Source organism: Propithecus coquereli, unplaced genomic scaffold, assembly GCF_000956105.1.
Source record: "Propithecus coquereli isolate 6110/MARCELLA unplaced genomic scaffold, Pcoq_1.0 Scaffold44, whole genome shotgun sequence".
NCBI classification, from domain to species: domain Eukaryota; kingdom Metazoa; phylum Chordata; class Mammalia; order Primates; family Indriidae; genus Propithecus; species Propithecus coquereli.
In genome coordinates this window covers 7,399,849-7,415,770 of record NW_012150174.1, presented here as the reverse complement: position 1 = coordinate 7,415,770, position 15,922 = coordinate 7,399,849, and the positions used below count along the sequence as shown (strand labels likewise).

The 15,922-nt window shown below is 43.3% G+C and overlaps 1 protein-coding gene across 1 annotated transcript in view; it reads left to right on the top strand.

Moving 5' to 3' along the window:
- Nucleotides 1–15,922, top strand: part of MICALCL (MICAL C-terminal like) — a 66,447-nt gene that overhangs the window by 26,252 nt on the left and 24,273 nt on the right. Inside the window, exons 5-7 of the mRNA XM_012654393.1 lie at nucleotides 4,104–4,210; nucleotides 8,634–8,726; nucleotides 11,511–11,604. Coding sequence (XP_012509847.1) covers nucleotides 4,104–4,210; nucleotides 8,634–8,726; nucleotides 11,511–11,604 — 294 coding nt within the window. The remainder of the gene's footprint in view (nucleotides 1–4,103; nucleotides 4,211–8,633; nucleotides 8,727–11,510; nucleotides 11,605–15,922) is intronic.

Below are 15,922 nucleotides of genomic sequence, written 5' to 3'. Positions count from 1 at the left end.
GCTGGTGGGACTGCAAACTAGTGCAACCTATGTGGAAAGCAATATGGAGATACCTTAAAGAGATACAAGTAGAAGTACCATTTGATCCAGCAATCCCATTACTGGGCATCTGCCCAAAAGAACAAAAGACACTCTATGAAAAAGACACCTGCACCCGAATGTTTATAGCAGCATAATTCACAATTACAAAAATGTGGAAACAAACCAAGTGTCCATCAATACACGAGTCGATTAATAAAATGTGGTACATGTATACTGTGGAGTACTATTCAGCTTTAAGAAACAATGGTGATATAGCACCTCTTGTATTTTCCTGGAGCTGGAACACATTCTACTAAGTGAAGTATCCCAAGAATGGAAAAACAAGCACCACATTTACTCACCATCAAATTTGTATTAACTGATGAATGCATAAGTGCACATATAAGAATAACATTTATTGGATGTCAGGGAGGGGGGAGGAGGGGCTGGGCATACGCATACACAAAGAGTGTGATGCTCACCATCCAGGGGATGGACACACTTGAAGCTCGGACTTGGGGAGGCAGGGGGGGAAAGGGCAACATACGTAACCTAAACATCTGTACCCCTATAATATGCTTAAATAAAAAAAAAATAGAGAAATAAATATATAAATAAACAAACAAAAAATCAATTGATCATAAATGTATGAATTTATTTCTGGGTTCTCCTTTTTGTTCTACTATGTATGTTTTTATGCCAGCACCATCCTGTTTTGATTACTATAGCTTTGTAGTATATTTTGAGTAAGGTTGTGTGATGCCTCCAGTTTTTTGCTTCTTGCTCATGATTGCTTTGACTATTTGGGGTCGTTTGTGGTTTCATAGGAATTTTAGGATTGTTTTTTTCTATTTCTGTAAAAAACGTCTTTGGAATTTTGACACGGATTATATTAAATCTGTAGATCACTTTAGGTATTATGAACATTTTAACAATTTTAATTCTTCTAATCCATGAACATGGCATTTCTTTCCATTTATTTGTGTTTTCCTTAATTTCTTCCATTGAATGTGTTATAGTTTTCAGTGTACAGGTCTTTCATCTCCTTGGTTAAGTTTATTCCTAAGTATTTTTTTTATTGTATTGTTATTGTAAATGGGATTGTTTTCTTGATTTCTTTTTCAGATAATTCATTGTTATGAATTATAGTGAATTAAGAGATGCTACTTAATTTTTCTATGTTAATTTTGTATCCTGTAACCTTACTGAATTTGTTTATTCATTCCAACAGTTTTTTGGTAGACTTCTTTTTAAATTCTTGAACATATTCATAATAGCTATTTAAAAATCCTTGTCTGGTCAGTCCATCATATCTGTCATTTCTGGGTCTGCTTTTATTGACTGATTTTTCTCTTGATTATCATAATTGTCCTGCTTTCTTATATATCTAATAATTTTTTACCAATTGCTAGATTTTGTGAATATTACATTCTAGAGTGTCTATATTTTGTTCTTTATTTAAAGAATGTTAAATAGGCAGTAAAGAATACTTGGCAGGCAGTAAAGTATTAATAACTTCACATTACTTTGTTTCTATCAAGGCTTAGTTTTTAAGCTTTGTTCAGGTGAATCTATAATAACCTTTACTGTAGGGATAGTTTATTCCCTCGGACTCTTCTGTCACCTGTACTAATGCCTCAAATGTTTGTTCTACCCTAGCTAGGTAGAGCTTGAACATCTCCCAGTCCTGTAAAAGCTTTAGAGATTGTTTCACCTACAATTTCCCAGCAGTTATTTGCCCAACCTGATGGAGTTTCTCTCTATGCATCTACAGTTTACTATTAAGCAATAGACTCAAGGGGCCTTCTATCCTTATTTCTGAAGTTCTTCTTTGCACAGCTCCCTCCTCTCCAGCACTCTGGCCCATACATTTCAGCTGGCTCAGCCTGCCCAAATTTTGATCTGTCTTTTCAACTCAATGAATCTGTTATGCTTTGTTTAGGTTATTCTTACCTGCACTGTGGTCTGGAAAGGTCCTCTAGGCAGAAAACTATTGTGATTGCAGGACTTCCCTTGTTTGCTTCTGTTCTTGCCTTTATCACAATTCTGTAGTGTCTGAAAAGAGATGCTTTTTATATATTTTGTCCTGATTTCTAGGACTTTGTGGTGGTTGATGAATTCCAGACTCAGTCATTCTAACATAGCCAGAGTAGAACAATGCTACGAAGTTTCTAAAACTTTGCAAATAAAAAGTGAACTCCTAGAATGGTTGTTTCTGTGATGGAGAGAGTATTAAAGAAGGGACTTAGAGGCAACTATTTAACTTCTTTCTTGCCAGAAGCTTAAGAAATACATTATATTTAGAAGCATTTTCTTCTCGATTTGAAAATGAAATGCAATGGAAATATTTATTTTTTGAAAATTAGAAAAAGTTTCAACTTTAGGTTTATACTTCCCCCATAAATATAGGTTAATTAGACAGTTTTACAAATATTGCAGTATTATTAATTAGGATCAATGATGATGATGGAGTATCTTCTCCTGCTGCTGACAATATTTGCTTAGGCACCTCTTATGTACCAGGCACTGTTTTAGACACTTTATATTAATTATCTTTACTTTTCCACAACAATTCTGCAAGTTAGAAATCATGATCCTGAGAAACTCAGGGAGGTAAAGTTAGTTTCTGAAGTTCACTCACTAAAAGTAAATACTCCATGACTAAATTACTCAGTGATAGGCTGGTGGCTGGAACTGGGAAGCAATCTCAGCTCCCCATTAACAACGCCACCTCCCATTATTCTGCTGCTCTCTGATTCTATCTTTACCTGAGCTTTTCCATCTGGCATACTAAAGTGGAAAACAGCAAACTCCCTGCCCAGAAAGGCTGTTATTATATAGATGTTTTGCATTATTTTGCTTTGAATAACAGCATATGTAAATGTACTCCTGGGGGCTAACAGTACCCTTATTTTGTAGAACTTGGCCTCTCCCACTGGGGCAAATAGTTGAAAATTATGGGGAGGAGAAGGCAGGCTGGAGAGAATATTAATTGACTTGGGATTTCTTCTCCTCCTTTCCCCCCACCCAACACATATTTCTATTCAGATATAAGCTGCCTTGGCAGATTAAGATTAGTAAATTTCCTATCATGGAGTCCTAGCTGGTTCTGAGATTTGGTGTCAGGAGTGCACTAATCCAGATGTTAATCACGAACTCTGCATCAGGTTGATGTGTATGGGCAGATGTTCTTGCTGCAAAGAATAAAAGCCTCCTGTGGCACCTCGAAGATCTTATCCATATGTGGTACCCAGCCAGTTAACATGGACACTGTTCTGCTTCTAGCCATCTACCTCTGTTCAGAGGTTGGCTTATCTCCCTGACTTCGGCTCTTCCATGGGCCCTGCATTGTTGAGCCATCTCTATCTTAAACTGCCTTTCCTGGCATTTGAATCATTACTTCGATGATGTGATAATATCTTCAAGTTGGGAAAATAAAAATGGCATTTGTTTAGCCATAATTAATGAAATATTTATGTTGCATGAGACTATGTGATAAAACCTTAGGCTTAGAGTCCTTTTGCTTCTGATTACATTTGGGATTTTTTTTTTCTATGACCAGACATTCTGACGCCAGCTCTTTTACACTGAGCAGATGTCATGTAGTAAAAATGGGTGCCAGATGCTGTGAGCCGCAGAAGGGCGATTTGTTTAAGAGCCGGCTCCAACTTTTTTTACATTCAATTACTCTGCAGAATGAACCTTACACAAGCATTTAGGTAACTCAGCTAACTTTGGACGTGCATTTTAATAATAGATTTCCTCTCTGAATGCATTCAGAGCAACACACCATATAAATGGTGTTTAAGGAATTAATTGATTTCTGCATAATACCTTGTTTTTTTTTTAATGTGAAAAGAGAGCTGTAAAGCTCTTGGCAGGGACCCAGAAATGTAATTAACGTGGAGGGCCAAATTTTCAGTTGCCCTTAGGTACTGCCTTCTCATACTCATGGCAGGTGCAGGGAGGGAAGAGCAGGGAGGAAGGGGACTAGGGTAAGTGGGGAGGGGAGGGGGCAGCTTTGGTTCATGAAGCAAGAAACGAAGCTAGCAGGTCAGTGAGTTTTTCTGTTCCCATTTCAGGCTCCAAGCACACCCCCATCAGAGCACAGGTAACAGAGGCTGCCTCTTCTACCAGCTCCTCCTCTGCAGATGAAGAATTCGATCCCCAGCTTTCCTTGCAGTCAAAGGTAACAACACTTGGTCAACCAAAGAGGGACTTGGCTGGTGGGAGCTGTTTACCATCCAGAATTCAGACCCAATGTGGGCTCCAGCTGCAGGGGTTTCGTTAGGATGATCACGTTTCATTGCCTCTGACAGAGTGCTCTTTTTACCTGGAACAGCCCAAGAATTATCTCTTTAATAAAAAAAAAAAAAAAAAAAAAACTTTTAGAAGCTTGCCTTTCTCAGAGACCCAAATTGGGGAGGGAAAAAAAAAGAGGCATATTTAGTCGAAACCATTTGGTGACTGCGGCTCTTAAAGTGGATTTAATATGTAGTCCAACAAGCAAACCATCGAAAATATTACAACAAGCAGATGCATATTTCCCTGGGGGAAGCACAGCTTCATTTAAGAAGCACTAGAGGCAGATTGCATGGAAAATGTTATGTTTGTTCTAATCAGAAATATGAAATGAACCATGCAGTTGCATCTAGACATGGATACTCCAAGGGTCCCTACTGTGGAAGGGACAAGCCATGTGCCAGCTGGGAGACAGCCGTCCCCTTTGCTTAGTGAACATTAATGTTTCTGGAGAACTCTTTAAACAACTCTCTCCCCATAGATGGGAAACGCAGGCATTGTTATATGTCTGTAATTGTCTGTATATCATGTTCACAGAGATAGGCATCCCACAACCAAAGCCCACTGTGGTTTTCTTCACCCGCTAGGGCTGGAGCTTTTTCACTGGGACAGTGGAGAGTGGGAGGGACTGAATGGTTGGACCTGAAATGCTTCCTGGGTGGACAGAGATGTGGGTCACTGCTCTGGTAGTGTTTATTTTTTGGAGCAGTGAGGATCTGGGGAGGGAAGGGGAGAACCAAATTTATTTACTTAGACTCAACTTTTCCATATCTGGCGTTAGTAGCTTTGGCGTCATCTCAAGTCACTCGGGGGTTCCAACTCCTCATGGCCCAGCTTACAGCAAGGCAGGAAGGGCCTGGGGTGCGTGCGTGTGTGTGTGTGTGTGTGTGTGTGAGAGAGAGAGAGAGAGAGAGAGAGAGACAGAGAGAAAGAGAGAGATATTAAGGAAGAGAGAGAACATGTATGCGTTTCTCATTTCTAATTGTGGGCATCTCTGATTAGTTCAGTACTCAACACAAATGAATTCTGTGTGTTGCATTGATTTCTGCGATTTTCTTAATGCCCCTCTCACCCCTTTGAGTGACCCTGAGTTAATTCTGTATTCAAATGAGACTAAGATCTCAGCATTAGCCATCTCAAAACTTATGGAGAATAAATGAATAGAGTGGCCCAAACACATTGAAATAGTGAGACCGCGGTGTCTAGGACCACCCTAACAAACAGCTCCTTGTCCTCCTCCTGGCCCAGAACAGAGCCAGTCCTCATTGAGGCTTGCCAGGTGGTAAGGCATGCCCACCTCACCTGGCTTCCAACCTGGCCCGCTCTTACAGGAAGGGAACCTGGCAAGGGGATTTCTTCTTTACGACTTCTCGAGGGCTCGCACTGATGGAACGAGGGGAGGTTTTTGTCCTCTGGGTTCTTTGTCTCTTCTGTCCCATGCAGGTGTGTTTGTCCCCAGCCAGGTGGCACAGAGCCCCTGACAGCTCAAATGAACCTTAGCACAGGAAGCTGGAGACAGGCCATGTCCTCTCTGCCTCCTCCCTGTGCCTCATCCCTCCCCACTACCGCCTCTCTCTCACCCTGCGGCCTGGATCTAAGAGACCAGGCCAGGAAGAGACGTCGCAGCTTGTCCTTGACTCAGCCAGGTTTCTTCCTCATCCTTTCTTGTGTCTTTTCTTCCTCAACCCCTAGCCCCTTTACCATCCCTATATTGAGGATATAGGAACTGTGCTGGCATGTTGTAAGGCAATGTAAGTGTTTGTTAAAGCACTCTTCCTTTCCATGCCAACATCTTTTTAATAAAAGGCAATAAATGACTTCTTTCCTCCTCCGGGGTCTGTTTTGCTGACTCTTGATGAAGCAGTAAGGGTCCGACAGCTTTGCTGCTGAGAAGCACTAAGACGGCGTGATGCTGTCGAGGCAACCCCCTTGAAACTGTATTAGACTTTGTTTAGGGGGAAACATTGACATGTCTCTAGGATCCACTATAGAGGGTCCTTGTTGTGCCCGAGCAGTATTTGGTATGAGGAGACGCAGTATAGACTAGACAAAATGTGTGTACTAGAGTCAGCTACCTGCGCTTCACTCCTGGCTCGACCTGTTACTAATTGCATCATCTTGGGCAAGTTACTCACCTCTCTGAGTTTTTATTTTCATATCTGTAAAATAAGTGCAATTTGAGGAATAAATGAGATGATACTTGTGAAGCAATTAGTACAGTGTCTGGCACATAGCACTCAATAAACACTAGGATTTATTATGTAGGTCAGTATGATGGAAGCTTGAGATACTTGTTAAATGAATAAACTGATTCTCTGTATACATTGAGCTAGACAATGTCTGGATAACAGCTACCATTAATACCCACCACCTCCCCATGACTCCAGCCTTTCCAGAAAAGTCCTAGCTGCTTGTTGGAGGGGTCCTCCATGCAAAAGGCCTGGAATATCCATTCAGAGTGATTGACAGTCAATCTGGAGGTCATCCCCTAGAAACAGAGATGATAGGATGTGGAATAAGCTGAGTTCTGACAGCCAAAAGAAGAAGATCTTTAGGATTCTAGATTCTAGGAGAATTCTAGAAAACAAAGTTTTATCATTGAGAGTCATGTTTTCACTAATGATATGTAGAGGTTCTAAAGCCTCAAAGCTGCATGTTTTCTTAAGGAGAGAAATGGTTTCTCCGTCCATGTCCGTGGGATGAGTGAGAAAATGACAAGGACCCACAAAGCGCTGAAACACACATGCTTTCAAGGTCCAATCTCTGACCTTTGTTTTGGACCCAGATTGCTCTGGCAATATCAAGGGTCAGGCTGTTGGGTCTCTATTCCCCACTTACAGCTTTATCAGCATTTAATGAGCAAACATTCAGTTCAACTATAGTTAGTGAATGCCCAGGCACCAGGCTAGCTACAACAATTTTTAAATTCCATATTTGTTTCTGCCAGCATTAAAAGGAAATCTCTAGCATGCTCTAATCCTCATCCTAATATGTAGAAAGCTAATGTGTATGCTCAGAGAAGGCAAACTGAGCTAGTAAAACTAGCCCAATTTGAACATCTATTTTGTACATACAGGATGTGTGTGTATATACCTATTCACACACAGATGAAAAGTAGATTTTAGCAAAAAGTCACAATCATATTAATGTATGATATAATACAATAGACATACTAGTAAAAACCATGCTATTGACTATTTGTCCCATATCTCTTTCAAGTACCTACAAAGGGCTTAGCCTGTGTTATCTCATTTAATCCTTATTGTCTCCCTGCAAGGTAGGCTTTAAATCCTCATTGCTCCGAAGAGGACACTGAAGTTCAGCAAGTCGTGCTGACATGCTGAAGCTCACACAGCCCAGCTGGGACTCGACGCCAGCCTTGCCCGGCTCCTGGGCCCAGTGCTCACACATTACTCTCTGCTGTTTCTCCGAGCAGAAGTGTCTCCTGAACTTTCCAATGTGTAGAACTGGCCACACCATCACTTCTCCTTTCTCTGGTGCTTCAAGCCAGGAAGTGGCACCATCAAGATCCAGACATCTATTTCGCATGCATAAATGTTGAATTTTTTTAAAAATAAGTCCAGGAACACATGAAACCCAGAAACAGTAATGCTGAATTTGTATAAGCAAAGTGAAGACGGGAAGGGAAGTGATCTCAGGCCTCCCTCAAACCAAGAAGCACTTTGGTTTGAATTATTTAGATCCGTCCCTCTAGTACCAGGTTTAATTAGGCACTGCAGACCCAACCTAAGTACTATCTAAATTGTTAACTGGTTTTCATGCAGTGAGAGTGTGTACGTCTGCCTGCCTGCCTGCCTGTCTCCCAGATCCTTCATCCCTGAGCTGTATGGTAGCACCCACGTAAAGTATAATTCTTGTCTTATTCCCTCTCTCAACTGAACCTAGTCAGTACTCTGTAAAGCAACTCCTATATATGCTTACACCCCCTGCACACACGCACACACACACACACACACACACACACCAGCTTTCCAATCTGGCACCTACCAGCAACATGTGGCTACTTAAATTTACATTTAAATTCAATAAAATTTAAAAATCAGTTCCTTACGCTCACCTCATTACAAGCGTCCAATAGCTATATGTGCCTTGCGCCTTCCATATTTAAACAGCATAGATAGAGATCATTCCCATCATTGCAAAAAGTTCTACTGGATGTCATTATCCTAGAAGCAAAGTAGTAGTTAGGAACCATTGGTTGGAGAGGACAGAAGCCTATGATGATATTTTATAAATTCCAACCCCATTTTTCTCAGACATATTTTTTTCTTCTCCACTGGTTTTCACAGGAAAAGAAGACACTTAGAAGACGACGGAAGCTGGAAAAAGCAACGAAGCAATTGGTTAAGCAAGAAGAATTGAAAAGACTCTACAAAGCTCAGGTCAGAAAATAGTCTGAGTGAGGGGGCCTGGGTCTGGGGTCCCAGATGGAAAGAGCTCTGAGAGTCTGTATGGTAATGGGGGTAGCAAGCTGGAGGAGGGCCAGGCGCTCTTCTCTGAGGGACCGGGTTTGCGACCACTCTAAGGGCCCTGGCTCAATCCCCAGTGGGGCTGGGACCTGGAGAGCCCCGGTGCTGGGCTGGTGCATTCGTAGTCGCCTGTCCCTCTGCAGACATGTGCTCTGCAAAGTGAGGCTGGGACCGGGGCCGGCGCATCGACCCTCACTGCCACAGAGCAGTGACCTTACTTCTGTCCTCTGTGAGGACATAAACCTTCCACCGACTCCTTGATAGTGTCTTTGCTAAACTGTTAAAGGCTGTCTCCATAACAAGGTTACTTGAAATCCTAAGTATCCAGCATTCCAATATAGATTTCCTTGCCTGATTGCTTCCTTCAAACATTTCTGCCCAAGCTCATCTGCCCCCCTCTGTCCACAGACAGGCGAAATGGAGCAGAAAGTCAAGGTATTCTCCATGTCCCTGAGAACCCTGACCCTGGTCTTGAAGAACAGTTCAGCTTTAGGACCTAAGGACTGAGAATGAGCATGTTAATCCAATGTCCTCTTACATCTTTTTTTCCAGTTATTCCTTGTATCTGGCCGTGTGGTCCTCAAGATATTTCTGACAAGAGTAAAGTCATTTAACCCAACCTCCTTTGCCCTTGCCAGTAGTGGGCTCAGTAGCCACCCCTTTCGCCAAGTGGACGGGGAAACTCCCACGAACTCCCCTCTGTCCACCCACAACTTCCCAAATAGATTGCCCTGAAACATTTCAACTTTTCCTTCTAAGAACAAGACAAGTCTTATGATATCGATTGGCAAACCCGTCAATTTCTCTTCCTTATACTTTCACTCCAGACAGTAGATGGTGACGAGAAAAATTACAGTGGCCTTTTGCGTCCTCACCTGCTGGCACCCAGACTGGCCCTTTTCAGTCTTTGGGACTTTCACCCTTCCTTTCTAAGGAACGGCCGCTGTGCTAGTCTGCTTGGGCTGCCATTACAAAACACCACGATGGGTTGCTTAAACAACAGAAATTTCTCTTCCTCACGTTCTGGAGGCTAGAAGTCCAGGATTGAGGTGCCATCAGGTTTGGTGTCTGCTCGGGCCTCTCTTCCTGGCTTGTAGACAGCTTGTTCTTACGTGGCCTTACGTGGCTGCGTGACTACGTGGAGAGAAATATCTCTGGTATCTCTTTCTCTTCTTATAAGGACACGGTCCTATGAGATTAGGACCCCACCCTTATGACCTTATTTAACCATAATTATCCCCTTAAAGGCCCAATCTCCAAATACAGCCGCATTTCAGGTTAGGGCTTCAACGTATGACTTTGGGGAGGGTTTTGGGGGTGGGGGACACAATTTGGTCTATAACAACCACATAGCTGTCATTGCACAGTAGTCAGTAATAAAGTCATGTAAGCCTTTCACTTTAGCGATCCTACACCATACCAGCAAGAGAGATGGATGTGTAAAGATACAATTGTCTTGAAAAGAGAGATGAGAGGAAAAGAGTGTAAAATTACAAGTCATTTTAAAGAGAATCCCCATCTACTGTAGATTTTATGTTTGGGGCTTAAACTCTCATAGCTGGGACAAGAAGAGTCAGGTGGCTACTCAGGCCTGTTCCCTGCTTGGCTCTCTTCACAGGGTTAGGGGGGCCTCAGTTACTATACCCATGATTCCAGGGGAGGTTTAGAAAGACGTGGGGTTAAGGAGAAAGGGGAATGAGACAGAGCTGAAATAAGGCACAGGGGGAACACAGGCATTCTGCCTGCCCAAACAGGTGACAATTCCTTTAATATACCTGTTCTACTAGGTGCAAATTCTGTTCTGCCAAGAGAAATGCCTTTTAGCAGCATGTTGTTTGAAAGCAGAAAAAATTGATTGGAACGAACAAAACTTATAAAGGAAAGGCTTTCCCCCAATTTTCCTTCCTAATATGTACAAGGGAGTAATATTAATAGCTAGTAAAGAAAATAAATATGTAGTTGCAAACCCAGTCATGACCCCAAACCTTCATGGGTACCTGTGGTGAGTCTAAAGAGAGTATGAGGCTGTCCCGTAATGGGTTAGACATCTTGTGTCTTGTCTTAATAACCTACTAGTAACAAAGCCATAGTCCATTGCTACAATGAAAGAACTTGTGGTGCAATGAAAGAATAGGTACACTTTGTAGATGAGGACAGGAGTAGGACAATCGGAAAAAAGAATACCAAGCCTCAAGAGTTGGCCCAGGTCTCCTGCTCCAGATCGACTTCTTAAGATTTATAGGCTGGTGGTTCTTAGGGAAATCGAATATGAGCGTACTCTGTGTTTGCCCCTGGAGCCTGTAGCCTACTCTGGGTTGTGGCTGCAGCTCCGGTCATTATTTCGTGACCGTAGTCAGAGGCTGTGGGCTCCGAAGAGGAGTCCAGGAGCCATGAGCACCATTCACCTATCCCAGCAGCCTCTGTCTTAGAGGACATCCCTGTGATTGGTCTTGTAAAAGGGACTGTTTTAACATCTACTTGGGACAGATTGAACATACACACAGATTCCTTGCTTTATGTTTCATCCTAAAGAAGGGAAACATCAGGTCTAGTTGTTTGTGAGTTCAGGGGTCCTTGCGCAGTTGGTCCAGGCAGGACCATCTGAGCGAAAGGGCCTCTCTCTCCTGGAGAGTGAGTGGCAGGATCAGCTCCTGTGTGTGGAGAGTCCCTGTGTGACGTGTGGTCCTGGTGTTGCAGGCCATCCAGAGGCAGCTGGAGGAGGTGGAAGAGCGGCAGAGGGCTTCCGAGATCCAGGGCGTGAGGCTGGAGAAGGCGCTGCGAGGAGAAGCAGGTATGGCATCCCTGCAGAGACGGAGCTGTGGGCGTGGTCTGAGGGTAGAGCTGGGCTGACCATCTGGGCAAAACGGTGGGACCTTGTCACCCCTGTGGATCTGTCAACACAGACATGTGGTGCTAAACGCACAATTGCCGCAGTCTTTAAAAATCAAACTGGTGGTCCGATCTGTAATTTCTAGGGGCATCAGTCAGCCTGTGGGCCTTGTAACCGGGTTCCTGTTCTTCCCGGCCTCTCTTCTGGCGAGCGTGAATGTTCTTTGCAATTCGGGGGTTAAGATAAATTCAGAAGTATTTGGGTGTTCAAGCAATGTTGGTGGCGATTCAAAGCCCAGAGTTAGAGTCAAAGTCCTTGTTTTTCCTTTACTATGACCTTGGACCAGTCATGTTAAAAATCTTTATAAACTTTCATTTTCTCATCTAAAATGGTGATAATAGTGGTTTTCTCCCTTATAGAGCTAATATAAGGATTAAAGACGGAATTAAAAATGATGCTTAGGCCGGACGTGGTGGCTCATGCCTGTAATCCTAGCACTCTGGGAGGCCGAGGCAGGCGGATCCTCTGAGCTCAGGAGTTCGAGACCAGCCTGAGCTAGAGTGAGACCCCGTCTCCACTAAAAATAGAAAGAAATTAGCTGGACAACTAAAAATATATATATAGAAAAAATTAGCTGGGCATGGTGGCACATGCCTGTAGTCCCAGCTACTTGGGGGGCTGAGGCAGGAGGATCGCTTGAGCCCAGGAGTTTGAGGTTGCTGTGAGCTAAGCTGACGCCACGGCACTCTAGCCCAGGGAACAGAGTGAGACTCTGTCTCAGAAAAAAAAAAGATGCTTAAATTAGCACATTACCTGGCCCAAGGTAAAGCAATAAATGGTAACTATTCCACGGATGGCTTTGGATTCCTAGATTCAAACAGAATTCATCTGGTGAAGACCTACTGTGTGTTAGACATTAAGACCCTGGGTCTGTAACAATGAGTGTGACGCAGTTTCTGCCTTGAGGAGTTTACAGTGCATCGAGAGATACAGATGTGTAAACAGATAAACCACGGTGGAGTGTGACAAGTGCAGTGAGAGGAACAAGCATTAGGGTACAGCGCGAACAGAACCAAGAGGGTCCGGACTGATCCTGGAGGGAGGGGAGCCATCAGGCTAGGCTTTCTGGAAGGATGACACATAAGCCGAGAACCAGAAGAGGGACAGGAGTTAACCAGTGAGGCGAGGAGACTGTTCTGGCAGAGGGCACGGCACCTGCAAAAGCCAAATGTGAACAGACATGAAGTATCTTAACAAAGGAGGAGTCAGCGAAGGGTTTTCGGGTAAGAAATGGCTTAAAGAAATCTACATTTTTTGGAAAAACCCTCCAGGAGCAGTGGAGCTAATGAATTGGAGGAGCCCTTAGAGTTTGTTGGAGGTATTGTCTCTAGTGTTATGATGCGATGTCTTCAGCCCTCTGTGTTTGAGATATAAAATGTGGAAAACCAAACACTGAAAACACACAGCTCTGTGTGCAATAATGTAAACAACCGGTTACCTGTTATGTAACAAGTGAAAGGTTAGGAGTTCAGGTCTTTTAAAAGTTCAGTCATTTGAGAGTGATGAAACTGGCAGGAGCAGCCCCGGACTGCCTGAGGCCGGAAGCTCATACAAGGTCCCGCCTGCAAAAGTGCGAGGGCTGCTCCCCGAGCTGGCAAGGGCAAGTCCATGCAAGGGCCCTGCGGTTTCAGCTTCATTCGCTGTGTGGCTAATGTATCACTGATACCAGGGAAACGGTGGAGTCAGACTTTACCCCCTCTGTGCCTCAGTTTCCTTGTTTATAAATTGGGAGTGATGATCACACTGTTTCTTGCATTTGTGGTGAAGATTAGCTGAAACAATTGATGTAAAACCCCTGGCCTAGTGCCTGGCATGGAGTAGATTATTAATCAATGTTTGTTCCTTTTTTTTTTTTTTTCACTAAAATACACTGTGGATTTTCTTGAAAAGATAACCCAATTTCACTCATCAGAAGACCTTCTTGCTGCTTGGAATGAGAGTCACTGCCTGTCTCTGCAGCTGCTATTGGGACTTTCAGTAGAATGAACTGCCCTTGCTTGGTGGTTGGTCCTATTCCCAATCAAGAAGGTTCTGGTACTTGCCTTTAGGAATCTGCCGATTGCAGTGAGAGCATTAGAAATGAAAAGGAAAAACCAGCAAAGCTAGGGCATGTCAGTTTGCCATGAACAACACGTTGCCAACATCATGGGAATCAAACAGCCTTGCGTTCAGGTTCCGTTCCACTCCATTTAGGCTGTATAGTCCTGGGAAAATCACTTAACCTCCCTGGACCTAGATTCCTCATCTGAAAAATGGAGATAATACTCCCCATATTACCCGGTCATTTTTGAGAGTTAGGGGTGTGGGTGGGCAAAGTGTCTACGAGAGCATCTACTACATTGTACCCATTCAGTAAACACTATCTAACATTATTTAACAAAATATTAAGTATCTACATACATACACGTTTAAAGAAATGTCTCTCTAATCTTTGCTGCTTGAAATTTAAATTATAGAAACCAAAATTTTAAAGCATCTTTTGAAAATCTCCCTCATCCTCCAAATATAAAAACATAAAAGAAAGAAAAGAAAAGAAAGGGCTATTCTGAGTTCTAGCTAAAGAAACCTGGCCACCTTGTGGTGTTCTCAAAGGTGCGCCAAACCAGCCGGAAGATGGATTCTACTCATTCCCTTTATATCGCTGGTAATTTAATTCCCCTGGTAAGTTCATAGGCCTTTCTACCTTGCTTGTCCTTGCGTGGGTGACAGATGCAGCTCCACAAGGGGCTGGAGACCATGAGAGTCGAGTCAGGGACACTGGCCTCAAAGGAAACCATGTGCAAGATCTGCAAACCAGGCATCAGAATTAATACACTCCAACTTGTAATAACATTTGTGCGATAATAATATTCCTTTGTGGTTTAATATTCTATTCAGTCCCTTTAAGAGATTGCCCTGTTGCTTAATGAATGACCAATGCTTATTAGGTTAAGCTGTATTTGAGCTGGCCTGTGCTGCTCCGGTTCAAGTGACTTAATGGGAATTATTTAATAGGTATTATTAGGATAATTAGAAAATGATCACAGTTAGACAATAATATTGAGCTATAAAGGTTGTGAATAACCAAATTTAGAGACAGGCCTGCAAACACGAGTAGTCTGCGACAGTTACGCAAGGCTCCTCTAATAATTATGTAGGCAGCCTGAAAGGGTCTTTTGTTCTAAGAGTTATTCATTAGGCGGGCATTGAATTAGAGGAACATGCGGGGGTGCGGGACAGAGAGGGGGGCAGTGATGGCTGATGAGCAAAATGAGGCTTTGATGAGCTCCTTATTGCCGTGACAACAATTACTGCTTTCTTCTTTCCCAGCAGTCAGAAATAAGCTCTCCCACCCCCAGGTTCCCCATTTTGTCAAGGAAAGGGTAACAAAGAAAAACAAAAATCTCACAATCCACCCAGATGAGAGATCAATATGTTTTGCGGGGTGTGTGAATGTGTGATGTCTTTGCCAAAGGGCGCAGAGTCCCTCGTGGTCCTGGCTGCCCAGGTGAAGGACAGGATACTCAGGAGCCTGGGTCCCTGGGGCACCCCCACCTTCCAGGAGGAGGCCAAGCCACTCTGCCAAACACTTAGGCTCTTCTTGGTCCAGGAGCCGTTTGTTAGGTTGGTTAGCTGTCAATGTGGTGATCACTGTTACATACTAGGGCCACAGAATACCCCAATTTAGCAAGAGACCACCATCCAAATTTGCATGGTCTGGATAACAGAATCTGTGCTTTCTTTCAATACCCGGAGATGGATAAAATCTGATGAAAATGAAGAGCAGCTTCGAAGGGTAAAGGGTTTATCCCCAGGGGAAATAGATAAGAATTATTGTTCCCTTATCACTTCACCAACTTTGGGAAGATTTTCCAGCTGGTTGTCCGCATGGAGCTTCTTGCCTTTTTGGGGGCCAGATGGGTTTGTCCTTTACGAAGATTGAGGGATTTAGTAAGAAAAATCAGGATGCACGAGGCTGCCAGCAGGTGGCAGCAGGAGCACATGTTATGATGAGAAATGCCAAGCAAACCTCGCCTGGACCAGGGAAGTAGTTTGGCTTATACTCTGTGGTTTTCATCTTGACTGCCACTGAGAAACCAAGAAATAATAATTTCATGGATAACGTAACAGTGAGGTATCCTGGACAAAGCACAGGTATTAGATCCAGACACTCCTGAGTCTGAATCCCGAGGTAGCCATTTTAGGCAATTATTGACATCTCTGCCAAATGTTCTCATCT